At 38.4% G+C, this 26,358-nt stretch overlaps 5 protein-coding genes and 1 pseudogene across 9 annotated transcripts; 3 read left to right on the top strand and 3 right to left on the bottom strand.

Annotated features, from left to right (window-relative positions):
• Window positions 1-172: 172 nt before the first annotated feature.
• On the top strand, window positions 173-5,469 carry LOC137744347 (protein ALUMINUM SENSITIVE 3 pseudogene; annotated as a pseudogene).
• Window positions 5,470-11,067: 5,598 nt separating this feature from the next.
• LOC137744884 (protein ALUMINUM SENSITIVE 3) lies at window positions 11,068-13,225 on the top strand. The gene is made up of 3 exons (XM_068484694.2): window positions 11,068-11,591; window positions 12,174-12,423; window positions 12,855-13,225. The coding sequence occupies exons 1-3, from the start codon at window positions 11,241-11,243 to the stop codon at window positions 13,163-13,165; spliced, it is 912 nt and encodes a 303-aa protein (XP_068340795.2). The 5' UTR covers window positions 11,068-11,240; the 3' UTR covers window positions 13,166-13,225.
• Window positions 13,226-13,272: 47 nt separating this feature from the next.
• LOC137744885 (uncharacterized) lies at window positions 13,273-15,275 on the bottom strand. Of its 2 annotated transcripts, XM_068484696.2 has the most exons (3): window positions 14,271-15,275; window positions 13,818-13,872; window positions 13,273-13,778 (listed from the first exon to the last, which is right to left on the bottom strand). In XM_068484696.2, exons 1-3 carry the CDS (start codon window positions 15,114-15,116, stop codon window positions 13,693-13,695), a joined length of 987 nt encoding a protein of 328 aa, XP_068340797.2. In that variant the 5' UTR covers window positions 15,117-15,275; the 3' UTR covers window positions 13,273-13,692. The 2 variants fall into 2 exon arrangements, with proteins under 2 accessions (XP_068340797.2, XP_068340796.2); XM_068484695.2 differs by having other exon boundaries at window positions 13,273-13,872.
• Window positions 15,276-19,990: 4,715 nt separating this feature from the next.
• LOC137746163 (uncharacterized) lies at window positions 19,991-21,876 on the top strand. The gene is made up of 4 exons (XM_068486247.2): window positions 19,991-20,352; window positions 20,442-20,620; window positions 20,900-21,098; window positions 21,518-21,876. Exons 1-4 carry the CDS (start codon window positions 20,274-20,276, stop codon window positions 21,745-21,747), a joined length of 687 nt encoding a protein of 228 aa, XP_068342348.2. The 5' UTR covers window positions 19,991-20,273; the 3' UTR covers window positions 21,748-21,876.
• Window positions 21,877-21,938: 62 nt separating this feature from the next.
• LOC148692304 (uncharacterized) lies at window positions 21,939-22,577 on the bottom strand. Its single transcript, XM_088682139.1, has one exon. The coding sequence runs from the start codon at window positions 22,575-22,577 to the stop codon at window positions 21,996-21,998; it is 582 nt and encodes a 193-aa protein (XP_088538265.1). The 3' UTR covers window positions 21,939-21,995.
• On the bottom strand, window positions 21,939-25,719 carry LOC137746280 (zinc/iron-chelating domain protein). Of its 4 annotated transcripts, none has more exons than XM_068486356.2 (4): window positions 25,327-25,696; window positions 25,174-25,252; window positions 24,996-25,083; window positions 21,939-24,783 (listed from the first exon to the last, which is right to left on the bottom strand). In XM_068486356.2, the coding sequence occupies exons 1-4, from the start codon at window positions 25,570-25,572 to the stop codon at window positions 24,684-24,686; spliced, it is 513 nt and encodes a 170-aa protein (XP_068342457.2). In that variant the 5' UTR covers window positions 25,573-25,696; the 3' UTR covers window positions 21,939-24,683. The 4 variants fall into 4 exon arrangements, with proteins under 4 accessions (XP_068342457.2, XP_088538268.1, XP_088538266.1 ...); XM_088682142.1 differs by having other exon boundaries at window positions 23,072-24,774; window positions 24,996-25,053; window positions 25,327-25,719; XM_088682140.1 differs by having other exon boundaries at window positions 23,072-24,774; window positions 25,327-25,714.
• Between the last annotated feature and the right edge of the window lie 639 nt (window positions 25,720-26,358).

Here is a 26,358-nt window from a genome sequence, read left to right as displayed (position 1 = left end):
CTTGCATTCCTCGAGAAGGCAACAGTCCCAATAGAAACTAAAGGCTAAGGTACGAAGGCGTTAATGTCAAAAATGGCCACCGAAAATGACTAAGCCGGTCGTCTCGATGAATATGGTTGTATGTGTCAAGCCCTTGACTACATCATAAGTACCCAGCCGATTCCTATAATTAATGGAAAAGATTTCCATTTGGTGGATTTGTGAAACCCATACAGTCGGAGTGGAAGGCCAAGCACCATTAAAATTGGGAGTTGTGTGGCTTGCCCAAACAATCTTCTTGAAAGACGAATCATGAAGATATGCCTCCATCAATGTTTTAGGTTAGGGTTGGGATGGCGTTTAAGGCATGAATTAGGTTGGAAGTAACCAGCTTGGGATGGTTGAAGTTGTTGATTTCTCAGAAAATAAATGTGGGGAGTTTGTTAAGCAGACAAGATATGAGATAGAAAGAAAGCCTTGTGGTTTTATAGATGAGTTTGTAAAGAGCTTTAGGGGGTCTATGTCTAAGAGAATCGAGGAGTAACTTTAGGGTTTGCTTTGTAACTTTGGGGTTTTATAGATTGTAGGAATCAAACAGCTCTGGCCGGTCTTCACGCTGCCTAACGATTTTTTTCAATGATGGTATGATTTCTGAGGTAGGCTTACTAAAGGAAAAAAACTTTTGGTGGTTGCTTTGTCTAGAAAATTGTAGCGCGTGAGCAGCTGAGTCTAAGCCTGATGAGTGGTAGAAGAAAGGAAAAGTGCGTAAGTCGAGGCAAAGTTGGTGTAAACTGGGATCGAGGTTTTTAATTCAAGATATTGGATGATTTAAAGAATATTTACTTCTTAAGAACCTTCAGACCAAATGTCTACGGCCAAGGAATTCAAAAGCAAGAGGGCAATGTTTGGGCCTGAAATAGCAGTTTGGGCCAAGACCAGTTGACCCATGGACCACAATTTCCAACCTAGTAAATATCCTTCAGGCTAGTGGGTTTTGGCTCATGAATAACATTAGTTCGACTATGTCCTCATGGAAATAGGACTATGAAAAAAAAATTAAGAATAAGGATGACTCAGTTTAGTTTCGCACGAATTGAAATTGCCAAGGATTAGAATAAGCCTTGGATAAATATGGATTATCCCAGGGATTAAAATGCCTACGTAATTAGATAAAGATGAATGAATCTTGTAATAGGACTAGGCTCAAAATCTTGGTGAGAATCAAAGAGGCTGAGACTAGATGAAGATGAAGTTTAGGTTGAGTGAGGATAAAGGAATATCCAAGCAGATGCCAAGCAGACACAATCTTATTAGGACTCTACCCTGGCAGGCTTGTTTATCACGGAAGCCTCGCCTATAACTATAAGAGACTCTGCAACATTGAAAGTCCCTTTAACTCAACAAATAACTCAAAATGCTCTACGCAAAAACCCTCCCTCTATGTGAAACCTTTTTCGCACTTTTTGAGAAAAAACACTAATATCCTAACCTTCCCGTCAATACATCTTCAGTTTGGACTAATAACATTGTGTTTTGACAACCTGTTACATTTTCAGTTTGAACTAACAACACTGGAGCTGTATAATCAAGTAATCAAGGAGCAACTTTAGTTTGGACTAACATCACTACTTCTAGTTAGTTGGTTATCTATCCAAGTCTCGGTCGATGAAGATTTTTTAACTTATACACCGAAAGAGGTCACTCCATTAGGTTCCCAACGAAGTGGAATGTTCTATGATTAGTTACTCTTAGGTACATTTTGCAGTTCGGCATTCAAAAGGCCGAACCACGTTCACCAAAAAAACATTCATCTTTTTTGAGTACCTGTGTCTCTACAGTTTAATACCGATTCAATACACCTATATTCTTACCAATATAGTCGAGGCAGCCAAACTTAGTGTAAAAGATCCCTGAACTTCGCACTGATCTAGGCAACGTTGTTTTCAGGTTCTAGAACCCAATGTCGAGGTGTATTCCTTCCTCGGCCATAATCACTCAAGTACAAAAGTCAACAGTGCATTCAACACCATCACCACCACATCTATTCTACTCGCCCAACCCATCTCGATTGAAAGTTGGCACACTCGCATTCACAAGAAAGATGTAGTTAACTCATAGTTACTGGGCCTGTGCACCACGTAGGTAGCTTTATAATGTTTAGGGTCAACAAACATACGACGATTGTGGGTTTAATGATGTTTGATGGAATTGATTAGATTAGCTTTCCAAGTGATGCGGTGAGACAGTGAGGAAATGGTACATGTTTCTTTTTGGTGATATGGAGGAGGAGTTTAAAAGAAATTTAAAAACTATCGTTTAACATCACAACTTCAAATGTCCATAACTATACCGTTAAAACCTGAACTCGCAAACTGCTTTCGCCTATGAGTTCGTGATCTCGAAATCTATTCAACAATATAAATTGTGACCTCGAATGGTCTACAGATTTTAAATAATTAATTTCCCAAAAATAATATAAATCTCTATAATACCAATACGTAGATTATAATAATGAAATCCAGGAACCGGATTTCACACATATTTCCTTTGACTATGGATTTTGTCCCTACTCGGGTTTTTGCCATAGCCTTAGGGTTTTTTAGTGAGATTTACTGATACAAGTTCCTACCTTATTGAGAATAAGCATTGTTCCTTAGGATCAATGCTGATGAGTCAACTTCCTCAACTTTTGCATGATGCTAAATCTACCTTGAATATTTACACATTCAATGGGGAGTGTTGTAAACTTTCTTAATTTAAGTGTGATTGTGTAAATCCTAGATTAGATTTGATTCTAGTTATCATTCCCTATTACAATTTGTATTCCTTGGGAATGAAAGAATTTCTTTTCTCATTTTTACTACTATAAATAAAGGATGTAAGAAGGATAACATACACATTCCCCTACAATTCTACAAACACATCTCTCTCAATCTCTCTACCCTTGCCGCCGGCCCCCCTTAACCTTGTCAGATAAAATAGGCTACAACATGCATTTCATTATTCACCTTTTTACTCTTAAAAATATTGCATTATTTGTCAATTTTTAACCTTTGACATTTTAATTTTCAAACAATTGGAATTATGAAATAAAAATATTTTTTTTTACAAGCGATATTATTTATACTGATAGAGTGGGGTGGTTTAAGTTTTATAATAAATTAGTAATAATATTGTCCAAATTCTTTTTTTACAAAAATCAAACCTAAAATTTTTCATTTATATAATATAAAAAAATGCAACTAAATAATAATATTAAGCGACAAATTATTCTCCACGAAACTCAGTTCCTCGGATATTAAACAAGTAAACATGACGTTGGAAGAATTGAGGGATCAATGCCATGTCATTGTCAATGTTAATGCAAAAATAAAGTCAGACTCACCAGCTCACCGACTTGATCAACTCTCCTCTCTCAGCGGCCCCGCCACATCGACCCACACAGCCTTGGCCCCACCGACACCCAGTTGTCCCACACAGCGACCCCCTGTAGTACAAGCCGTTCCCAGTCCTGCCAGCCCTTTCGTTACGGGCGCACCCAAATCCGTTCGCGACAAAATATACGGAATCTACAATTTAATAATACTCTCAATTAATCATTGACTAATTTTGTCCCAAAAAAAATTAATCATTTATTAAAATACTGACTAATTCCCCCTTACTAAATAGACAATCGCACTAGTCATAGTCCTTTTTTTTTTTTTTTTTTTGAACAATAGGATTTTGTTAGATTAAATATTAGATTAGCTATTAACGGAATTTAAACTCACGCCGTCATGGAATAACTCAACATATTTCCACCACTGTGGTAAATGACCACTTGCCTATTCATAGCCCTTTTAGACCCATTCAAATAATATGTAATTGTTTGTTGAGCCGAATAAATGGGTTTAGAGAGAACCCAATAAAGGATAAGAAGATCAAGACATTAGGCCGGCAAACTAGCTCAAGAAATCCCAAGTGCCACTACGAGAATGAAAAACGACAGCTAACAAGAGACCACTTATAGCCCTGGATTGTCTACCGATAAGAAGAGACAAGCGAAAAACATAAAGTACTTTTCGACTGCTCAAGCCAATTGGCAAACCTGGAAACTTTCTGGCACAAAACTTTGGAGACAAGTCAATCCAGATTTTGGGACCATGAACCTTAGGCTCCTAAAATGTGGCACCATGGATGCCTAGAACGACCGAATGCCCACAACTTATGGTGCTTAGACTATCCGAATCAAAACGAGAGGCCTTATTAGATCGGAGTAAGCTAGTCAAATCAGGCCAAGCTAGCTAGATTGGAGTAAGCTAGTCAAGTCGAGCCCACCAAAGATTGATCATACTAATTTTGTTAACCTTCCAATTTTGAGCGCTAACAACTGTCATACGTGGAGCATGGTGAAGCCACTGGCTGGGACGGTGGTGGTGTTCCTAGTGGTTGCCTTGTCATACGTGGAGAAGCTGGGTTTGGTTAGAGAGATGATTTACTCCATTTTTAGAGCCTTCGTTCAGCTTTCGATTATCAGGTTTGTTCTTCAGTTCATCTTCACTCGGGACAATGCCGTTTGGATCGTTCTGGCTTACCCTTTCATGGTTTGTAATTGTCTCTTTCGTGCTTACTTTTCTTGCCATGTGTGTAGTTTTCCGAGAAAATTTGGTTGTTTGGTCAATACTCAATAGTCAATACCCTTCCATAAATTTAGCTTTTGAAGCATGTTGTTGGGTTTGTTTAATTTTCTAGAAGCAGAGGCCTCTGTTTTTCTTCTGCTTCAATTTAGAAATTTAGACACAAAAGTAATTGTGTTTCATGCTGTTACATTTATGATCACTTACTTTTAGAATTGATATCAAGATAGAGAATAAAGAGCTACGTTTTTCATCTTTTGAACTACCTTTTATATTAAATCTAAGCGTGAGTGACATAAACTGGATGTGTGACACAGTTTAGTACCCATTATTGTCTCTTGACTCTCATTAGTGTTCATATATATCTATTTCTGATTAAAAGTTTAGGGAAATGTTATTGACATTCCAAAAATCTCATTTTACACTCCTTACAAGTGTATTTTTCTTTCCTAATATAGAAAATTTGGAGTGTAAAATGAGATTTTTGAAGTGCCAATAACAATTTCCAAAGTTTATAATCGGTTTATTTGTTCTCGCCTCGTTATATTGCTACAACATCAAATTGTAATAATTGTTGGAGCAGTTTTTTATGATCTTTATGTGATTGTTGCCTCTGCAGGTGACTGTTGCTGGTTATACAGCAGGGCAAAGGGCTACGCACGTCCCAAGAGGGAAGTATGTTGCTGGGGCTTCCATATTGGCTGGAACTTCAATCACAATGTTTCTGCTTCTTGTGATGAGAGTGTTTCCCTTCACTACAAGATATATTATCCCCGCTGCAGGAATGATGGTCGGAAATTCAATGACGGTAACTGGGGTTACGATGAAAAGGCTTCGAGATGATATTCGAACTCAAATGAACCTGGTAGGTTAATTTCTTACCCGAAGAAAACCATATTGATACCAAATCCGTCTCTTCGTTTCCATATAATTTTGGGTGCTTTAGATTTTGGCACTTACAATTCATGATTCCTAGATAAAAACTCAATACATATAAACGTCCAATAAAAGCCCAAATTCAAAATCTGCAGCCATATCTAAACACAATTGACTTACTAATACAATTTATTTACACCCATGCCACTTTCTCAAATCCCTAAATTTATTCCAAATTAAAAGTTGTAAAAAAATTGAAATAAAATATATAAACTGTTGTATTGCATTAATTGTATCCATATCATACCAAAAAATTACCTTTTTGTGATATATATATATATATATATATATATTGCATTAATTGGGAAGTAACTTAATTTGTTCCAATTATTAAAAAAAAATTATACTAAATCCGTATTATATATTTTGAATCAAATAACAATTCTATGTTGTAGGCATAATTTACTAAACAATTATGGAGGTCATAGAGAGAGAAAGGTGCGGCAATAGTAGAGAGAAGAGAGAAATGTGTAATTGTGGGTATATGTTATTCCACCTCATTGTGCCTTTATTTATAATAGTAGGGAATGTTAATTATTCACCATTTTAGGATTATAACTCTAATAGGATATTAACTACTAAAGGGAATATAAAAGATATCCCTAGATATGTTAAGATTTACATAATCACATTCATATTCCATTAGGACTGCAACACACCCCTTTTAGTGTGTAAATACTCCAACAGATGGTGCATCAGGTCTTCAGCAATGAAGTAAGTATAGTTGATGAAATCGTCGACACAATGAGCAAATGCGAGTCTCAAATCAACGGAAGAATGCATTAAAAAGTAAAACTCACGAAACCTTGTTATGATAAAACCCAAGGTGGGATAAAACTTATAGACTAAGGAGAAAAGTGAGAAGTTGCATTAAATCAAAACTATACGTCTTTTGGATGCATGTAGAAGAGCTCACATGAGTATGATCAGCCCAGGATAGGTGCCTCGTTAAAACCTAGTTAGATAGTAAAAACCTAATGGGAAAAATGCGGACTCTCTTTGGTGCACACCAGGGTGTTAGCGTCAGTGATCGCTCAACCAGCCTAATGAAGCAATATAAGTATGCAATGTACGGAAATTCTCTTTGCGGTCTCTACTAGTGCATATCAAGTGGGGCTAGCCAATTGACCACCCCGGATGAAGCAAAATAAGTATATTACGTTATTGAAATTCTCTCTTCCAGACTCTAATGGTGCACCAGAGAAATAAATAAGTTTTGTACATCCGTCAGAGTAGCCATAGGCATCGAGATTACTATTTTTCTTTTTACCCAAGTGTTGCGGGGAAGAATAAATACATCATAGGACACCAACTGCAAAAGTGAATGTTCTTAATCTTTTAAATTACAAGGCAGTTGCCGCTATAAAATAATGATAGCCTTCATTCAAAGGGATCCCCATTTTTTAATATAAAAATGGGAACTAGTTGGTAGGTTTACTCTTCATTGAACTTCAACGATCTGAAACGTTTATTTTTTAAGTCTTTATTCATAGATCATCCTTGCAAAATGGTAATTCAATCTCGAAACCGTTTACCTATTTGATTGTCTTGATAAAATTTCAATGTTTCTTAGAACACAGTGTTTGTCAATTCCTTTGACCTCAATTAGATACCTTAAACATTTTTAATTTTGCCAATATTTTGCAAGGATAATTAATGAAGTGCAACTTAAAAATAAATCGTTTGGATAATTGAAGTTGGATGTGAAATGGTCCCATAATTGAACCCCATTTCTATCAAACAATGAAGACCCCTTTAGATAAAGGGCTTAATATAATAATATTACTTTTTTTTTTAAAACAACATATATTATCTACACTAATGGGGGATGATTGACTTAGCTTCACAATGAGTTAGCAATAATATGTTTCAAATTCGTCATTGTCGACCACTCACTTACAAGTGAATAGTAAAAAAGAATACAACTAAACTGTAGTACTAAGTAACAATAATATTACTAATAAGTTTGTTTTTTTTATTTTTTATTTTTGTAAAAGATTCGAGTGCAGGGAGTTAGCTATACCTTTCATTGTTCGGGTTGAAGAGACGTAAAGAATTGAACTTATATACTTGTTCACAACTTCCATCCATACAAACAACATGTATAATAAGACACCAGCTCGAGTACAAGTAGACAGATCAGCCACACACCCAATCCTAAAACAAGTCATCCACCCAACAAATTATATTCGATTTTCTCTGGATTTCTCTTTTTATTTGGATTCTCTCTTAAATATTATGTGTATCAAACTTATATTAAGATACTACTCACTACTATGGTCTGGTAGTATTTCTCTTCACTTGCAAGTGAAAGATCTTAGGTTCGAATCTCGTGGATAGCGAATTCGATACCAACTTAGGTTGCACATTGTGTGGTTTTGCCGAACTTCCATTCCCCTTAGTGTAAAAATATCGATGTACTAAAAAAACTTATATAAAGATAGCGTCAATATTAAATAAACATCAGACAAAACTTCTTACGACATTCAAACCTAATACTGTCAAATTGTGCATATAATACAAAAAGTGTTGATATCATTTAATGTGAACGTCGGTAGTGCTACACTTATTATCTATGTACTATCATTTATATCATCTCTTTAATAGAGGTAGGGTCCATCAACAAGGTGGATGTCATCTTTATTAGAGATGATATAAATGGTGGTACACATAAATGGTAAGAATTTCATTTTTGGTAGTGTAATGCAATCACGTTCAAGTATAAACTATCTTACAATTGCAGTGTAATATGACGTCTATAATGTAAAGGTGGACCTTGTTATAATAATACCAACGTCATTTTGTATAATTAGTTATAATGTTACAATTAATGTATAAAGTTAGAATATAAATTTGAGTGATTATAGTGTAACTTTACATTTCTTGTAATTCACACGTTGAATGCTAACTTAGGTTATAACGTTATTATACATTAAGATGAAAATACCATTGAATTACAATATTGTATAATTTCATGATGTCTACGAGCAACATCGTACGTCCATATTTTAATAATATCTCCATAATATCATCATCAATATTAATAATGTAATGCATTCACGTCTAAGTATAATAACGTACCTTGACAATTACAACAAATGTGTTTAGATTTCCGGAAAAGGATTCTCGTTGGATCATTTTCATAAGGATCCTAGGGTTCCCGTGATCGTGACCATTCATTATACATCGTGCGATCAGAAATCTTTCTAAATTCAAAATTTAAAATTAAATATAAATAGTACCTAACGAAAACTGACCGTACAATGTACGATAAATGGTTAGGATCACGGAATCCTCAGGAAAAGGATCCGGCGATGATCATTTTCCAAGATATCCTAATTGAAGGAGGATTCTCTCCCCTTCTAATCTCTCTCCCCTTCTCTCCCCTCTTATTTGAATAGTTATGGTTTAGCCACGTCAACATCTTATATTGATTTTTTTTTTATAGAGACAATAAGAGAAAAAACAATATAAGAAAGGAGGGAAGGGAAAGAAATCAGAATAAGAAGGAAGAGAATCATACTCCTTCTTAATTAGTCAAGCCACAATTGGAGGCCCGTCCACATGGATCTTTGTGCAAATAATTAGGTAATGGGACCAATCAAATATAATATCATATGTCAAAAAGTTGAGTGAAACTTTGATATGCTCCCTACAGCGGGCAGGGGTGATCTCAGCAATTTTATTTTAGAAAATAATTTTTTTTAACAAATTATATTATTTATATTAAAAGAAAAAGAGCTTGGTTTAACTTTAAAATGACTTAGTAATAATGTGATTTAAATTTACTTTTGGCAATAATCGAACTTAAAACCCCTCACTTACAAGTGAGATGAATACCACTAGACCATAGTACTAAGTGGCAGAAATAAACTTTCTTAAAATAAAGAGAATCTACAAAAACACCTGGAACGCATACACACAATTTTTTTTTCTTTTTTCCATTTCATTCTATTATTTCGAAAGAAAAAAAATCATTCTATTATTAATGACTAAAACTATTGCATTTTATTATTCACCTTCTTACTCTTAAAAATATTGCATTATTTGTCAATTTTTAACCTTTGACATTTTAATTTTCAAACAATAGGAATTATGAAATAAAAATACATTTTTTTACAAGCGATATTATTTATACTAACAGAATAAGATGGTTGAAGTTTCATAATAAACTAATAATAATGTAATTTTAAATTTTCTTTTTGTAAAAATTAAATCTAAAATTTCTTATTTATAAAATAAAAAAATATCACTAAATAATTAAGTGACAAATTATTCTCCAAGAAACTCCGTTCCTCGGATATTAAACAAGTAAACGTGACGTAGGAAGAATTGAGGGATCAATGCCATGTCGTTGTCAATGTTAATGCAAAAATAAAGTCAGGCTCAGCAGCTCACCGACTTGATCAACTCTCCCCTCTCATCGGCCCCGCCACATCAACCCACGCAGCCCGGGCCCCGCCAGCCTTTACCACTCGCCCAGTTGTCCCACACATATCCTGGCTGTAGTACAACCCGTTCCCAGTCCTGCCTGTCCTTTCGTTACGGCCGTACCCAAATCCATCCTATTCGGTGACAAAATATACGGAATTACAATTTAATAATACTCTCAATTAATCATTGACTAACTTTGTCCCAATAAAAAATTAATTATTGATTAAAATACTGACTAATTCCTCCTTATTAAAAAGACAATCGCACTATTCATAGTCCTTTTTTTTTTTTCCGTCAAAATCATGATGTAAAAACCCAACAACTTTTTACTAGTGTGATAATGGGTCAATTGCCTATTCATAGTCCTTTTAAACCCATTCAAATAATATGTAATTGTTTTTTTAGCCGAATAAATGGGTTTGGAGAGAGCCCAGTAAAGGATAAGAAGATCAAGACATTGGGGCGGCAAACTGGCTCAAGAAATCTCGAGTGTCGCTATGAGAATGAAAAATGACCGCTAGCAAGCGACCACTCATAGCCTTGGATTGTCTACCAATAAGAAGAGACAAGCGAAAAACAAAATGTACTTTCCGACTGCTCAAGCCAATTGACAAACCTAGAAACTTTCTAGCACAAAATTCCAATGACAGGTCAATCCAGATTATGGGACCATGAACCTTAGGCCCCTAAAACATGGCACATGGATGCCTAGAACGACCAAATGCCCACAACACGTGGCGCTCAGTCTATCCGAATCAAAACGAAAGGCTTTGTCAGATTGGAGTAAGCTAGTTAAATCAAACCTAGCTAGCTAGATCGGAGCAAGCTAGTCAGGTCGAGCCCATCAAAAATTGACCATATTAATTTTGTTAACCTTCCAATTCATAGCGCTAACAACTGTCATATAAAATTATTAAAAAGTACGTACTAGTAAAAAAATGGACAACATAATTTTGATACCGATACACCATCCAATACAGATGTGTCCTACTCTTATATTTTTAGTGCATCGACCTGTAGTAAAGTACATTTGCACTATTCACCCATAAAAAATACATTTATACCATGTTTAAATACGTGACGACGAGATGACAATCATACTAAAAAATTTCATGCGAAAATATTCTCTTAAAAAATCTTGGGAGTTGTCAACTCCACCATATCATTCGAACTTCAGGGGGAGGTCGTTTCCTCACTCTATCTGTCTCCCTCTCTCCAATCCACATATTACTAATTTCTTCACGCAATATCCGAATTTCGTATCAACTATCACAAATGGCGTCACTCATCTCCGCCACCGCGCAAAACCACACAGACATCGCACAGTCCAATTTCATACAAGGCCTATTTGCCGACCAGGTTCTTGTTTCCTTGCCTGAATTTCTGGCCAACATGGACTTCTCATGGATGGTGGACTTTCTCAAGGGCATGGTGAAGCCGCTGGCGGCGACGGTGGTGGTGTTCCTGGCGGTTGCCTTGTCATACGTGGAGAAGCTGGGTTTGGGTAGAGAGATGATTTACTCCATTTGTAGAGCCTTCGTTCAGCTTTCGATTATCGGGTTTGTTCTTCAGTTCATCTTCACTCGGGACAATGCCGTTTGGATCGTTCTGGCTTACCTTTTCATGGTTTGTAATTGTCTCTTTTGTGCTAACTTTTCTTGCCATGTGTTTGGTTTCCGAGAAAATTCAATTGTTTGGTCAATACTCAATAGTCAATACCCTTTCCTAAATTTAGCTTTTGAAGCATGTTGTTGGGTTTGTTTAATTTTTTTTAAATTTTCTGGAAGCAGAGGCCTCTGTTTTTCTTCTGCTTTAATTTAGAAATCTAGATACAAAAGTAATTGTGTTTCATGAGTCCCGTTCTCTCGGTCACATTATGATCACTTATTTTTAGAATTGATATCAGGATAGAGAATAAAGAGATATTATTTTCATCTTTTGAACTACCTTTTATATTAAATCCCTTTCATATTTTGAACTACCTTTTATATTAAATCCAATCGTGAGTGACATAAACCGGATGTATGACACGATTTAGTATCCATTATTGTTTCTTGACTCTCATTAGTGTTCATATATATCTATTTCTGATTAAAAGTTTATAATCGGTTCTATTTGTTCTCGTCTCGTTATATTGGTACAACATCAAATTGTAATAATTATTGGTGCAGTTTCTTTATGATCTTTATGTGATTGTTGCCTCTGCAGGTGACTGTTGCTGGTTATACAGCAGGGCAAAGGGCTAAGCATGTCCCAAGAGGGAAGTATGTTGCTGGGGCTTCCATATTGGCTGGAACTTCAATCACAATGTTTCTGCTTCTTGTGATGAGAGTGTTCCCCTTCACTCCAAGATATATTATCCCCGTTGCAGGAATGATGGTCGGAAATTCAATGACGGTAACTGGGGTTACGATGAAGAGGCTTCGAGATGATATTCGAACTCAAATGAACCTGGTAGGTTAATTTCTTACCTGAAGAAAACCATATGGATACCAAATCCGTCTCTTCTTTTCCATATAATTTTTCCATAGACTAACTGCTTGTTTCCAAAAGCGCTTTCATGTAACCAAAAGCTCTTCTGACATTGTTTGGTAGAAATAACTAAAAGTACACTAGGAAACACTTCCAAGTGTTTTTTTCCTTTTTCGGAGAATTATAAGTATTTTCTACAGAAGCAGTCTCGACTCTCGACGGGCCCTAAGAGACCAACCTTGTGTTCAGAGTATTTACTAGTTAGACTTGCATATTATATTGTCCAATGTTCATGATATAGTAATGTGCATATGGATAAATATTTAGTTAGTTCGAGTCATTTTCCAGTTGGAAATCTGAAAATTGGCAACAATGTCAATGAACTGACTTGGATTACCGATTTTGTTTTTCAGGTAGAGACAGCGTTGGCTCTTGGCGCAACACCGCGCCAAGCAACGATGCAGCAGGTGAAGAGAGCTCTGGTGATTTCTCTGTCTCCAGTTCTGGACAATGCCAAAACCGTCGGCCTCATCTCGCTTCCCGGTGCAATGACTGGCCTCATAATGGGAGGAGCCTCCCCTCTGGAGGCCATTCAATTGCAGATTGTTGTGATGAACTTTATGATTGGTGCAACTACAGTTAGCAGCATTTCTTCAACATATCTGTGTTGGCCTGCCTTCTTTACCAAAGCTTATCAGTTAGAGACCAAGGTTTTCACTTCAGAATAGGGTTTTTTGTAATGTTATATTGTACAATATTTATCAAATCAGCGCTCTGCTTTTCTCTTAGGGCTCGTTGGGTACACATACATGATTCAAATGTGTAACCTAATAAATTAAAATGCTGAAGAGAGAAAATATAAAATTATCATCACCTAAAAGATAGAAGATGGATTACTCACGAGGAAAACTCGTTCATTCCAGTCCTCCATAAAACGGTAGGATTAGAAGGGATGACTATCCTTCATAGCTTATCAACAAAAATGATAAAAGGAATAACACCATTGATGTAATAAAGTAGGATAGGTAAGTTCAACACTCTTCGTTTAGCCTGCACTCTACTCCTCCTACGATTTCAGATACAATTTCAAAATATTCATCTTCGACTCCAAATGGCCAAAGAAAAATGCCAAAATCGCTCCATAAAATAAGCGTCTTAGATGCTCGTATGAAAAGGCATGCCACGCCAACAGCTAGAACATGAAGGTTGAGATGATCGGAGTGGAGGTGGTGGCGGTCGGATGTTTAGGCTAACCCTAGTGTTGACGATGATGACCGCCACCATCACCATGAGACCCTTGACCGTGTCTGTTATTATTTGGGGCTTGATTACCCTTTTGACCTTGTCCGTGATTAGTTGGGGCTTGATTACCCTTTTGACCTTGACCTTGTCCATTTTGTCCACGTGGCACATGATGACCCCCACCCTTATTACCCTAAAGAGTAGAATAGCAACAAGTTAATTATCTTCGCAAAATACAAGTAACTCTTTACTATAGTGGTGAGAAAATGATTAGTCTTTACATGATGGTAGGAGTGGTGACTAAAATAACAAAATCTATCATTTTAAAAAAAAATAAAAAATTATCTTCGGAGGATCAAGTAAAATAGCAACAACAAAAGTTATATATTTCTTGTAACGAGTTAATTTCGTCTAATCCTCTATTCATTTAAAAGAAGAGAAAGGATTAAATATCGCATTCAATACCAGAATTTAGTTTCTTATCATTTCGGACAAAAAAAAAAACTATTTCTTTACTATTGAAGTTAGATTCTCATTCTCCTTTTAATGATGTTATCATGCTTAAGCCTAAAGTCAAGTTATTAAAATTACCTTTCGTTTCATCAAATGTTTGCCACCTGAATTTGAAGCCTCACCATTAGGCGATGATGGTGGTGGCGGCCGAGAAAGAGACGATGCTGGTGGTGATGGCGCCGTGGTCGACAGGTTATGATGAGCTAATTGAGATAAAGGGATTGGGTTAAAGGGATCCATGCCGACCCAATTTCCAGGAGGATAATATTCACAAACAACTAGCAAATTTCCATTGGAGCATTTGTGTCGGGCGCATCCTACTTGTTCAGTGTCTTTCCATATAATCTGCGTGTAATGTGCGCATGGTTTATCTGGCTCGCACTCGCGCTTTTCTTTGTTGTAGTACACCTTCTCATGTCCCCAGTCATGCACTGCCTCCCTCGGCAGCCAATGCGCTTTGTAAGCCCAGAACAAGTTCTCCCCCATACCTTGATACGATGAATGCTGCATTTGACAGTCGTGATGATCCTGTTTCATGGCCCAGTCCTCCGCCAACTGGGCCATCGTGTCGTTCCACACCAACGGCTTCATCTTCTCCTCCCTTCGGATCTCGTTATGGGCCATGAGGAACTCTTGGACCAGCGCCGGTCGAGGGTACTCGGTGAAGTTGTCCGTGTTTGGTTTCAACGCGGTGGCCAGGTTATTGAGAAGGCTATTCGCGGTGTTGGCAATGCCCTTGACGGCCTTGCCAATGTGGTCGGCGGCATTGGCTATTTCCTGTGATTTATCATTGGGATTAGCATTGGCGTTTGTTGCGTCAACATGGTTGACATGAAGAATGTGATCTCTCAAGTTGGCCGAGACCGCGAGGATCAGGAGAGAGATGGTGAGTATTATGGTAGCGAAGGTCCGACCTCGCGGCATTGCGTGGTTGTATGTGGAGTTTTTGAAGGTGGTGGTTAAAATCTAGGTAGTTTAAATCTTTGATAAGGGTGACGTGACGATGTAGGGCTAATTTGGTTTAGTTCGGTTCGGTTTTGCTTTGCTAGCTCTCAGCCTCTAAGAGCAGCGGCAAGAGAGAGCGACCATGAGAGGACCTAAGAGGGGTTTTATTTGGTCTAGTTTGCTAAAAATGACCGTACAACTCCATCAATTTTCCCATCATCCCATGCCTAATTTTGCTAGCTCGCAGCCTCCACAATAGTTATGCTATTTTAAGGAGGATGCTGATGGAGAGCCGCAGTTTTTGGGACGTCTTTCGGTCAAATGGTCAAATTGTTGTTTTCATGCAAATGCTTGTCCGTCAATGACATGCAAGCACCTGAAAGAAATTGGTATTTTTTGCGTCCTGAGTGATATGAAATAGGATCCTTTTCGGATTCTTTTTGTGGGGATCCAGAAATCAATCAATCGTGTTCATTCATCATACATCGTATAATTATAAATTATTTTAAATTTAAAAGTATTGAAACCGATTCTTGTATAGGTCACAAGTATGGGTTGTAAAACATCACTCTAGCTAAGTCATGGGTTAAAGTGATTTTCTCAACCCTACTCTTGTGGAAATACCTTGTCATTCCTACTTAGGTCTTTTGTCAATCTTTCTTCCTTGTCTCTAGGAACCACTTTCCTTGTTATTAATATTTGTCTTGTCCACTTGTTAGGACTGATTTGGGAGTGGGTTGTAGCTGTTAGCCTTTTTCTTGTATTTCTATTTTTGGCTCTCTATAGTTGCCTTTTACTCTTGTAAAGTTTACAATGAAATATACAACAAAGATTTGAAACCAAAAGTTAACAAAAATTTAAAATTAAATATAAATAGTAATTAACGAAAATTGACCGCACGATGTACGATGAACAAATAATATTGATTGATCATCCGGATTCCCACAAAGAGGATCCGGAAAAGATCATTGTCCGAGTGATACTACTCAATACATAATTAGGTTGAAATTTGTAACTTGTTTTATTTTATTTTTTTTCATTTTTTTACACAACGATATATTGAAATAGCGTGAACTTACCTAGCCCCACAATGAATAAAGCATAATTTGACATCAAACTTCATATTCAAAAAAGTCGAACCTAAACCGTATTTACCAAAATGACCTCTAATTTTATAAATTAAACTTATGTATCAAGTCCGTTACTTTAGATACTGGTAAATAGGTTTTAGATTCCAACATCATAGACATAAATTGTAGGGGAATGTGTTATGTCATGGCCAATATGGTCATGAACAATATTGTTGGGGCAAGGACGGATATGATCTTTAGATGATAAAGAGAAGGCTTTTTAGCTAAAATGGTCCATGAGATTGTCCAACATCCATTATTTTGGTCATTCCATTAAAAACTTCGTTAAGTAACCCAGAGCTCTTGATCGAAAGTTTGTGCAATTTTCAAAGCTTCGTAACTCAATTGTTTCTTAACCAAATTCGACCTATTTAGAAGCCCAGTGATTGCTGAAGATGGTAGGAAAATAGCCTGAAAGGTGACTGGTCCGCGGGAAAACTGGAAAACTCGCCGGAAACTGGGTAAACTTTAAACGTTCATAATTTCTTCAATACTCAATGAAATTGAGTGATTCAAAAACGAAAATCATACTTGTCGACAAGACAAAGACAATGGTACCTTTTTTGTGGCTAAATTGCCAGCATGTTTTGGCCATAAAATGGCTCGAAAGTGGCTGTCTTGATCTCAAGTTAGCCATTTTCGAGCCGTTTGTCGAACAAACCGCGGAGAATTAGCCGTTGAAAAAGGTACTATTCTCTTCATATCCTTGAGAAGTATGATTTTTGTTTTTGAATCACTTGATTTCAGTATTGAAGAAGTTATGAACGTTTAAAGTTTACCCAATTTCCGTCGAGTTTTCTAGCGGACCAATCACTATTTTCCGGCAATCTCCGTCAACCATTGGGCTTACAAATAGGTATAATCTTGTTCTAACACTTTCCCATCTTCATTTTGATATATTATGGGTCGAATTTGGTTAAAAAACGATTGAGTTACGAAACTTTGAAAATTGCCCAAACTTCCATTCAAGAGCTCCGGAAAACTTAATGGATGATGGACAATCTCAGAGACCATTTCTATTGATTTTCAATCTCAGAGACCAAAGTGATGTGTTATGCAAATCTCAGAAACCATTTTGGTTAAAAAACCTAAAAAGATTGAACTGTTCTGATTATGATGTTTGGACAGTAAAGGTTCGTTAATTGTAGGTGGGATGACAAGTAAGTCCCCCTCGGGAGACACTAGCATTATCCTTAATTTTCTGTATTTTATGCATGTAATTATCAGATGGAACCTGGTGGATATAAAGATCTCAACAAACAAGGGTACGGGCTGGAAACAACAACCCTAAGCACCGCTCTCTTCAACAAAGGCCAAACTTGCGGGGCTTGTTCCGAGGTGATGTGCGTTGATGATCCACAATGGTGCCTGCCAAGCAGCACCAAAGTGACAGCAACCAACTTTGTCCATCCGGTGAGTTCAGTTTAGATTGGTGCAACTCTCCTCATGAACACTTTGATGTGTACCAACCGATGTCTGAATGCCAGAATAGTTCCGATTCACTTTCAACGATTGACATGCTTTGAGAGGAGAGGGATCAAGTGTGAACTTACGGGAAACCCTAATTTCCTACTTGTGTTGGCATATAACGTTGGAGGGGCTGGTGTGGTGATGTGGTTGATGTAAAACCAAGGGCTCAAAGACAGGTTGGATACAGATGAAGAGTAACTGTGGACAAATTGGCAAACTGGAGGAGGTCTTCTAGGTCAAAGTTTGTCGTTCCAAGCAGCTACGAGTGATAGCTAGAAGGATGGTGATGTCTCTTGATGTTGCGCCAACAAAGTAATCATTCCATCTTATTATTTAATCTTTTAATGTTACAAAACATATAATTTTGTCGCTTAAGCAGTAGTCTTAAGTTTGATTATAAATGGAGAATTCAATGTCAAATTATTGCCGCTGACTCATTTTGTAGCTTAACCTAAATCTTCCACTATCGTTGTATTTAAGAAAACATATAAGTTTATTATTTAATACCATGCAAAATATTCGAAGAAAATGACATCACTACGGCAGAGTGATGAACTGATGAATGTCATCCAACCTCGCGTAAAATCTCGGTTGTTTTCGGGGGTGGCTTATCTCCTGCACTGTACTGACGAACATGGCCTCCCACACAAACTGAGCTAATTCAGGGAACCTTTCGATCGCATGCCCTTGTTCTTAAGATCTTGCCTCAGTTGCCTTGTCTTGCTTTCCATCCAAAGTATACACGTTCCGATGCAGAACGTGATAATCTGTGTTGTGGGGGTCCATTCGAACGAGTTGCAGCACGAATTCACGGAGCTCTAGCCTTCAATGGACTCTGTAAGAACCGAGAAGAGCCTTAATTAAACTCGTTTGGAGGCATTGGTATTTGCATAATGGGGAATTTTAGCCTGTTTAAAGCATATCTAATGCGTGCATAATGGCGTAGGCAAAAGTTCTTTTTATTTTTTTATTTTTTATGTACAACGATATATTTTACATTAAGGGAATAAGGAGTTTGCTAAGCTACACAATAAACAATCTAATTTGGTATCAAATTCGCCTTTCACGATATTCAAACATAAGACCTCTCACTTACAAGTAAAAAGAAATACTACCACACTGTTGTACTGATCAACGGCAAAAGTACTATTTATCCCTGAATGACAAAATTTAATTTCATATGGAATATATCTAGCCTAGCTAAAATAGCGCCGGGATCTTCAAGGGGCCAATTTAGCCCCGGCCCTTGCCCAAAGCTCTTGAAGGGTCAACTCAGGAAAAGACAGCCGATAAAAATTGGTCACTTGACACTTTTTAAGCACAGCGCAGGGATCTTCAAGGGGCCAATTTAGCCCCGGCTCTTGCCCAAAGCTCTTGAAGGGTCAACTCAGGAAAAGACTGCCGATAAAAATTGGTCACTTAACACTTTTTAAGCACATCTCACACCATTACAACAACAACATTTTGAGAGGGCTACGATTTCACGAATAATACATTTTGAGAGGCCAAATACAACCTCTAGCCCCTGTCCTTTCCACTAGACTTGCTTTTAGAGTTTGGTTATTTAAGAGTGTAATGATAAATTTTAATTATAAGTTTAGTTGCATCTTGTCTTTAAAAGTAAATTGCAATTGTATAATACAATATAAAATGATTTCCATCGGTTGTGGAATCCTGCCCAATCCAACTCTCCTTAAAATGATTTAGGTGGTTTAGTTTCCGCATTTTCTTCAGTGAAAATGAGTTTCAATAATGCTAGCTCGAATTTATTGCGTTGGCTAACAAGTTGAAGTCCAACTCGACAAACCCACGCAAAGCCTAGTGTAGAGACAAAAAACATGAGTTCAAATGAAATTTTATATATTTTCTAGTCTCATTTTCAAACGTCTCAAAACACAAAAATAAAAATCATCTGCTCATTTAATCTCATTTCCGATTATCTCAAAACACAGGAATGAAAATCTTACGCTCATCTCTATGATGAGTAGACATGGAGTTTAATTCTCAAATAACATAATATGTGAAGCAAACGTCATATTAGGATTGAAAGTCATGTTTATTAATTCATAATTTGAATTGGAAGAATTAATTAAATTGATGAGAACCGAGATTACGAAGTCCGAATCCGGGTCCGGTAATAAAACGTGGGCAAACGACTCTCGGGCAAAGCCCGCACAACGTGGCATCATCTGAGAAGTGGTGTGCGCACTACGCCCCAACCCTCCCCAGAGACTTCAACCCCTCGATAGCGCGAAGCGCGAACTGGTCACGGTCAAACCCCGCTTTTCGTTTCTCTCGTTCTTTCTCCTTCGGACATCGAGCTCGCGGAAGCAAAATTTTCGAACAAACACACCAGTAAACCACCGCCACCGCACTTTTAATCTGACGAAATTGCCCCTCGCGGGGTGGTCTCAGGGAGGAAAGGAGAGAGGAGCTGCGTCGCGCGCACTCCCCCGCCGTTTCTCTGTTCGATCATCAGTTCTTCAAAAATTTCGAAGAAAAGTAAAGCGTAATTTAAATCGCGATTAAGCTCGCCATGTCGATTCGGGAGCTGAGGAGGTCTATGGTTTCAGTCAATTTGTTCACCTTCTGCGTTTTCCTCGGCTGCTTTCCAGGTAAAATTTCGTTATTTTCTCGGGAAACAAACAGGATGTGACGATTCGACGCCGTTTCATGTGAAATAGATTTGCTTTTGCGTGTGTAGGGCTTATATTATCGGCGATCGTGACGCTGGATTCGATCGTGATATACAACACGCACGAATTGATAAAGGCCGTGAAACCGAGGGTGTATTTCGAATGCAGAGGGGAGAACAAGACGGAGTTTCCAGACGTGAAGGAGAAGAACGTCACGTATAAATTCAACGGCGAAGAGTCTTGGCAGGTGAGAAAGATTTTCGCAATTTCGATTTCGTTTAAGTAATTTCAATTTGCTCTGTTTTACAATTTAGACTATAACGTTGTGAGATTGGGATCATTGAATATGTAAAATAACGCACGGTGCTGATTGATGGTCTGACAACATAACATAGGCATGAACGATATATTTCTAGAGATTATTCGTATGTTTGTGTCAGGAAGCTGTTTTTTAAGCTGAAAAGCTGTTGTTGAGCTAAATTTGGCTAGGTGTCTAATGGGATTACGATTGTTTTTGTGCTTTCAGCCACTGACAGAGTTTTCGGGTAAGAAGTGCAAGCGATGTGGACTGTACGAGGCGGATACCTTTAAACCAGATGACAAATTTGATGAGTGGGAGTTGTGTCCTTCTGACTTCAATGCTTCTGATGGAAAATACGTCCGGTTCAATAACAAGGAATTCAACGTTACCTTTTGGTGCCCAAAATGTGTACCTGGTTCACCTGGTGAGTGAGAGTCCATGCAGTAAACTTTTTTTAGCCCATTTACTTCTTGCTAGTTTCGTAGTTTTGTATGACGGGCTTTTGTGCTTAAACTGGTTAGAACTAAATTCACGTTCATTCCGCTTGTACCTAGATTGGCAGTTTTGGATGACAAGGGCTTTTGTGCTTAAACTGCATCAAATTAAATTCACTTTTAGACGACATATAGATACCATTTCTGGCCACAACAATTCCGTTAACATAAGTCAATCAAATGTATGGCTAGTAACCTCCGGTTGATTCTTATTTGTAGTTAAATGCATTTGTTAATGTGGAAATTTTCGTTTGGGATTTTGGCGTCCATGCATTTGCATTTGTATTCAAGCCACTTTGTACTTAGTGTTCATCTTGTAATTCGAATTCATTTTTGTATGTGTTTGCAGCTTCCAATTCCCCTACTGCGCCGTATAAAGAAGAAAAGGAGAAGGGAATGCATATTGTTCTAATACTTTTAATCGTTGTAGCCGTTTTGGCATTGTGTATTGTCGTTGGCTTTGTTGCATACAAGTACTGGCAAAAGAAGAAGAGAGAGCACGATCAGGCTCGGTTCCTAAAACTGTTTGAAGACGGGGATGATATTGAAGATGAAATGGGGCTTGACCATATAATCTGATTATAAACAGTTAACTTCTGTACCTTCTTTACAGTAAGTTTATCTTACAAAATTTTGCTGTTGTAAAAAGGAAAAAGAGAACAATGTTGAAGCTAGAAATATACTGTGCAGCATTTTACTTCGTCGAAATTACGAGTTGTATGCTTGTGTTGGTATTGTCCGATGCACAAATGAGACATGCAAAAGATCAATGATCTCAAAGTTCATAATATTGTTGCCAAATCATTGTTCACTACATGTCTTTCGATTTATCGATACAAGCAAGGCCAGTAGCCGAAAAGACTCTCAAAAACGCTAATCTCCGGCACATCGTACGGACATGTAACCCTAGTTTCTTGCCCAATGTAGTCTGGAGACTCTGTTTTCCCTCCACATGCAAACCAAAGATCGTACCAAGGATTAGAAAGATCAGAAGCAGGGTGGGCTTCCTGAGTGAATTCTTCATGCTTCGGTTGACTTTCATGATGTTGTTCACTTTGCCTGGAGTCTTCTCTCTCGTTCAGCTCGGCGCCATCTTCATTGCTGTAAATTCCATTGTCAATGACGTAGCCATCTCGCCAACAGTCACCAAACGAGTACTGATAATCTCTAAGCCAGTTTCCACATCCGTAATATGGCGGCTCTTCGCCATCATAAGCCTCCTCCTCAAGCTCATCCTCGTTCCAGGCACAGTTTGGGAAATATTCACCCTCTGCCGTCCCACGCAATGGAGATGTTGCAGAAATTGGGTTGACAAAAGGGCATGGATACCATGTTGCATCTGACGACAGGTTTTCGCCATTGCCAGCAACAACGTAAGTGGTATCATATGGACTGAATTCGTTGTCCATTAGCTCGAGCCTCGTTTGGATTCAAGGCTCCAACGAAACTTGAACTTCAAGGATTCTAGAGTTGTGACGATGCAGGAAAGGCTAGAGCATATTATACTATGTGGAAAAGGTTGTCTATTGATAAAAGAAAAGAAAAGGGAATACAAGCATATCAGATTTTGATCAAGATTCCAATTTGATCTTTGAATTCTATCGAAAAATGCAGTAACTTTGGCCGCCTGCTAGTCCTTTCCGGAATCAAATCCCTTCTTTTCGTATGTAAAGAATCAGAAAAGATTGCATCAAAATTTGGCCGGCAAAGCATCTTTATCGAATTTCTTCTGCTCTGAGAGAAAAAAAAAAGGTTCACAGCTTCCACTTGCTGAGAAAGAATTTTCTCAGGGTCCAAACAGTCCCAATTACTATGAAGTGGTTGGCAACTTGGCATAGGACTTTCTAAAATTTGAAAAATTCCTGCTGAATCCCATCTAACGAAGAACAGAAAGAAGTCGATATGGCGGAAATGCGAAATGGTTCATTTCTTGTGGTTTACAATTACACATGACATCTGAATTCCACCAGAGATGGAATCTGTAACATGACATTGAGTTGCATATAAATCACAATGATTAGCAACCGAAATCGAAATTATGGACTAAGACAAATCGCCAAGACTTCACAGATTCTCAAGGGAGGCTGGTTGTGTCTTGATCCCCGTCAATGAAAATCGGGCGGTGTGCACGACGGATAAACCTGACAATCTCAGCAAACCGCCGGCGACGGTGGTTTGTCAATGCCGGAGACGCCACATTCTTGGTTCTTGGCCTCGCAGCATCATCTGTCAATGGAGGCATTGGCACCAGCGGCCCTTCAACGCCGTGAACAACGCAAGAATCGTCGACATGGAGATTCGGGGCGGTGACAAGAACGTCGTTGAACGAGACTCTTCTGCCGTCGGTGCCGAAAACAAGCCGTGTGTTGTGAGCAGGGAGGGTGGTGTTGAGCGGGAGCTTGAGGAGGGCTTGGTAAGGCAGGGCGCCGGAGGTGTAGACGTGAGCGCGGAGGGTGGTGGGGCCGAGCACCTTGCCTAAGAGGGAGTCGTCCGGTGGCACGAAGCAAGTGACTCTGGCGGCGGTGGTGGCGGTGGCGGTGATGTTTTGGGAATGTAGAGCGTGGGCGAAGATTGTGAAGCCGGAAGACGAGAGGGAAGTGAGCATGGCGTCAGAGCAGACGGCTTCGATGGCGGGAGTGATTGCTACCAAGAAGGCTAAGAGGAGTAGAATCGACATGGCTGGAAATTTGGAGAGGGAGGGAGAAAGGAAAGGTTTCCTGAACTTGTTGGAAGAGTGGAGGTGGTGGTGGTGGTTATGAATGTGGTTGAAATAACGGTTTTAACAGACTGGTGGACTTGGACAAAGCCCGAGAGTTTTTACTGGTGTCAAATCATACGTCCACGCGAATTTCTCACGCCCCTCTCACTCTTTGAGCGCTTAATCACAAAATCCCCACTTGTGATTGTATTTTTCTAAGTCTCTAACGCATTTGACAACGTCGTTTAGGGCAATTGGTCAATATAATGTTCTTATATGCTTGTATTTGAGTTCGAACTAGTATACGCTCCTTGTTCACCTATGTCTGATTGGGGTGCGGTTAGTTCTCCAAGAGGATGGCCCCAAAGCCCGTTTCTCGTAAATTATAGTAGTCTAGAATATTGTATTGTCAGCATGGTTTACTCCACCAAAATAGATAACAAATGCAACAAAAATAACAATAATAATAATGAACAAAAGGCAATGTTAATCAAGTTGAGTTCTTTCTGCAGTATCAATTCATTTCAAGATGATTTTGGTACATAAAATTGGGGAAAGCCTCAACATTGTACAGAAGTGCTGAACATAAAAGCACACACAAATAAGCACTTTTGAATCCGAATTCATCGTCGCTTTCTACGAGCCTACATTGTTCCTCTCAAAATCTGCAGGCGCTGAAATACTCGCAACCGATTGAGGAACTTCTGAAGGTACATCAAAATTGAAGCTCTGCCAAAATCTGTTTCACCTCCATGCCTGAAAGCCTATTGATTTGCAGCTAAGCCTGTCACAATTAGCGGTGCAAATTGCACTACATTTAACTAGTAGTGCTGCTGGAGCTCTCTACTGCACTATTGAAGTTAACCAACTCTTTGGAATGGGGACCGTAAACTGATTTAATTGTGTCCCTGCAGCTCCTACAACCAAAACATTGAAGCATGAGCCAAATTAGAAATGAAAATACGCACAAATAGAACCGGTCCAAGCGTCTCTAAAATAAAACCGGACCGACACTAACGTCTTAGTGTCCCTCGAGTTCTATTAGTGAACAACCATTTGTAACGAGTTCTATTTGCGTGTATTTTACGAAACTAATTAGAGACATAAATAATAATAAAAATAAGACCACCTGCAGGCCTCCTTGTTGAATTTTTTCTCACTAAACCCATACAAGGACTGAAACACCTCTGCCTCCACACGGCAAAAATATGGACGTTCTGTCAGACACCTCAAAAATCGAAGTAAGATAACAATCCATCCAATACAAAACGGTGCGTTTCAAATATAACCAAAGAAAAAAGCCTCACCGTCGTAAATCGAACACTTTCGCGTGCTTTTATCAAAATTCACACACCACCCATCTTCTCCGACCATGCTTCTGTAAAGCTGAAATTCATACAAATCAAACTCCAAATTTTGACGAAATTCATGAATTTCTCGGAGATTTTGAGAAATCAAACCTCGATGTCGGAAGGGTTGGTGAAAATCTCTTCCGGGGTGGCAAAGGAGGGGCCTTTGTCGAGTTTGCAGCAAGCTCCGCAGCCCTCCACGCACTGCCACTTCTGCTCCTTCCTTTTGGCTCCGAACCCGACACTCGTCGGCGGTGTCGGATTCGGGACCCGGGTTTTCTTTTCCTTGGCCTTCTGTCGTGGCCGGCGCGCCATGCTCACTATGCCAAGACAGTGCAGAGCCACCGCGTTGGACATGTTTGGATAAGAGTTAACGGTGGCGGTGGCTACGGTTTGTTTGGTTACTTGGACTCACAGCGGTATACATAATCTATTTATTTCCAATCACAAGTTTGCCCTTGTTAAAATACGGAGCTTCAACAATTACTCTTTACAGCTAAGGGTGTTATAGTAAATTCGAAAATTTGCCTATGTAAATTTATCAAGAACGCATTTCAAATCGAAAATAGGATCTTGCTTATTGGAAAGTTATATGCTGGAGAATGGGCAATTAAATTATATTATATTGCTGACGACGTTTTATTGCAATGGTAGAATACAATTACGTTTATGTCTTTTGACTCCATGATTCATCTATTCTTATTAAAGTTAATTATCTAACTACAACAAGCGGTCGAGTAGCAACAGCGCATATAGTGCTTTATCATTACATGACCAAATAGTTAACCAATTAAGTGTTCATTTCAACTATAGTTACAAAAATAAAGTCGCAAACCAAACAACCCAACAACCGCCCCCCTATCCCACCACCCACTTCGTCACCGGCACCCTCCTTCGTCCTCGCCGTGGAGCACCATATATGGTGTCAAGGTGACGTTCACACAGATCCGAGTTACGTCAGGCGTCTGCATCACGACACACTAGTACTGGATTATTGATTGACGGAACATTTGACATGTGATCCGGGACTAATCAAATCATTTCACCTATCTCGACAGTCGTTTGTTTTGAATTTTGAATTTGATGCTCTACTTTGGAGGTCCAAATTAGCTGTGTGCTTATTGTAACTACGGCTCTTTCTTT

Source organism: Pyrus communis, chromosome 12, assembly GCF_041283825.1.
Source record: "Pyrus communis isolate YQ-2024b chromosome 12, ASM4128382v1, whole genome shotgun sequence".
Lineage (NCBI taxonomy): Eukaryota > Viridiplantae > Streptophyta > Magnoliopsida > Rosales > Rosaceae > Pyrus > Pyrus communis.
The sequence above is the reverse complement of the archived record's forward strand: the minus strand, read 5'-3'. Positions and strand labels throughout refer to the sequence as shown.

What these genes read in the sequence shown, in the direction of transcription:
- LOC137746163 (XM_068486247.2), top strand. Translation starts at nt 20,274, where the DNA reads ATGTCGATTCGGGAGCTGAGGAGGTCTATGGTTTCAGTCAATTTGTTC. An exon ending in TTTCCTCGGCTGCTTTCCAG is followed by an intron (nt 20,353 to 20,441) that starts GTAAAATTTCGT and finishes TTGCGTGTGTAG; the next exon opens with GGCTTATATTATCGGCGATC. An exon ending in ATGTGTACCTGGTTCACCTG is followed by an intron (nt 21,099 to 21,517) that starts GTGAGTGAGAGT and finishes ATGTGTTTGCAG; the next exon opens with CTTCCAATTCCCCTACTGCG.
- LOC148692304 (XM_088682139.1), bottom strand. Translation starts at nt 22,577, where the DNA reads ATGGACAACGAATTCAGTCCATATGATACCACTTACGTTGTTGCTGGC.
- LOC137746280 (XM_068486356.2), bottom strand. Translation starts at nt 25,572, where the DNA reads ATGTCCAACGCGGTGGCTCTGCACTGTCTTGGCATAGTGAGCATGGCG. An exon ending in CCAACCCTTCCGACATCGAG is followed by an intron (nt 25,253 to 25,326) that starts GTTTGATTTCTC and finishes TATGAATTTCAG; the next exon opens with CTTTACAGAAGCATGGTCGG. An exon ending in TTCAACAAGGAGGCCTGCAG is followed by an intron (nt 24,784 to 24,995) that starts GTGGTCTTATTT and finishes TTTTGGTTGTAG; the next exon opens with GAGCTGCAGGGACACAATTA.
- LOC137744885 (XM_068484695.2), bottom strand. Translation starts at nt 15,116, where the DNA reads ATGCCGCGAGGTCGGACCTTCGCTACCATAATACTCACCATCTCTCTC. An exon ending in AACATTTGATGAAACGAAAG is followed by an intron (nt 13,873 to 14,270) that starts GTAATTTTAATA and finishes TCTACTCTTTAG; the next exon opens with GGTAATAAGGGTGGGGGTCA.
- LOC137744884 (XM_068484694.2), top strand. Translation starts at nt 11,241, where the DNA reads ATGGCGTCACTCATCTCCGCCACCGCGCAAAACCACACAGACATCGCA. An exon ending in TTCTGGCTTACCTTTTCATG is followed by an intron (nt 11,592 to 12,173) that starts GTTTGTAATTGT and finishes TTGCCTCTGCAG; the next exon opens with GTGACTGTTGCTGGTTATAC. An exon ending in AACTCAAATGAACCTGGTAG is followed by an intron (nt 12,424 to 12,854) that starts GTTAATTTCTTA and finishes TTTTTCAGGTAG; the next exon opens with AGACAGCGTTGGCTCTTGGC.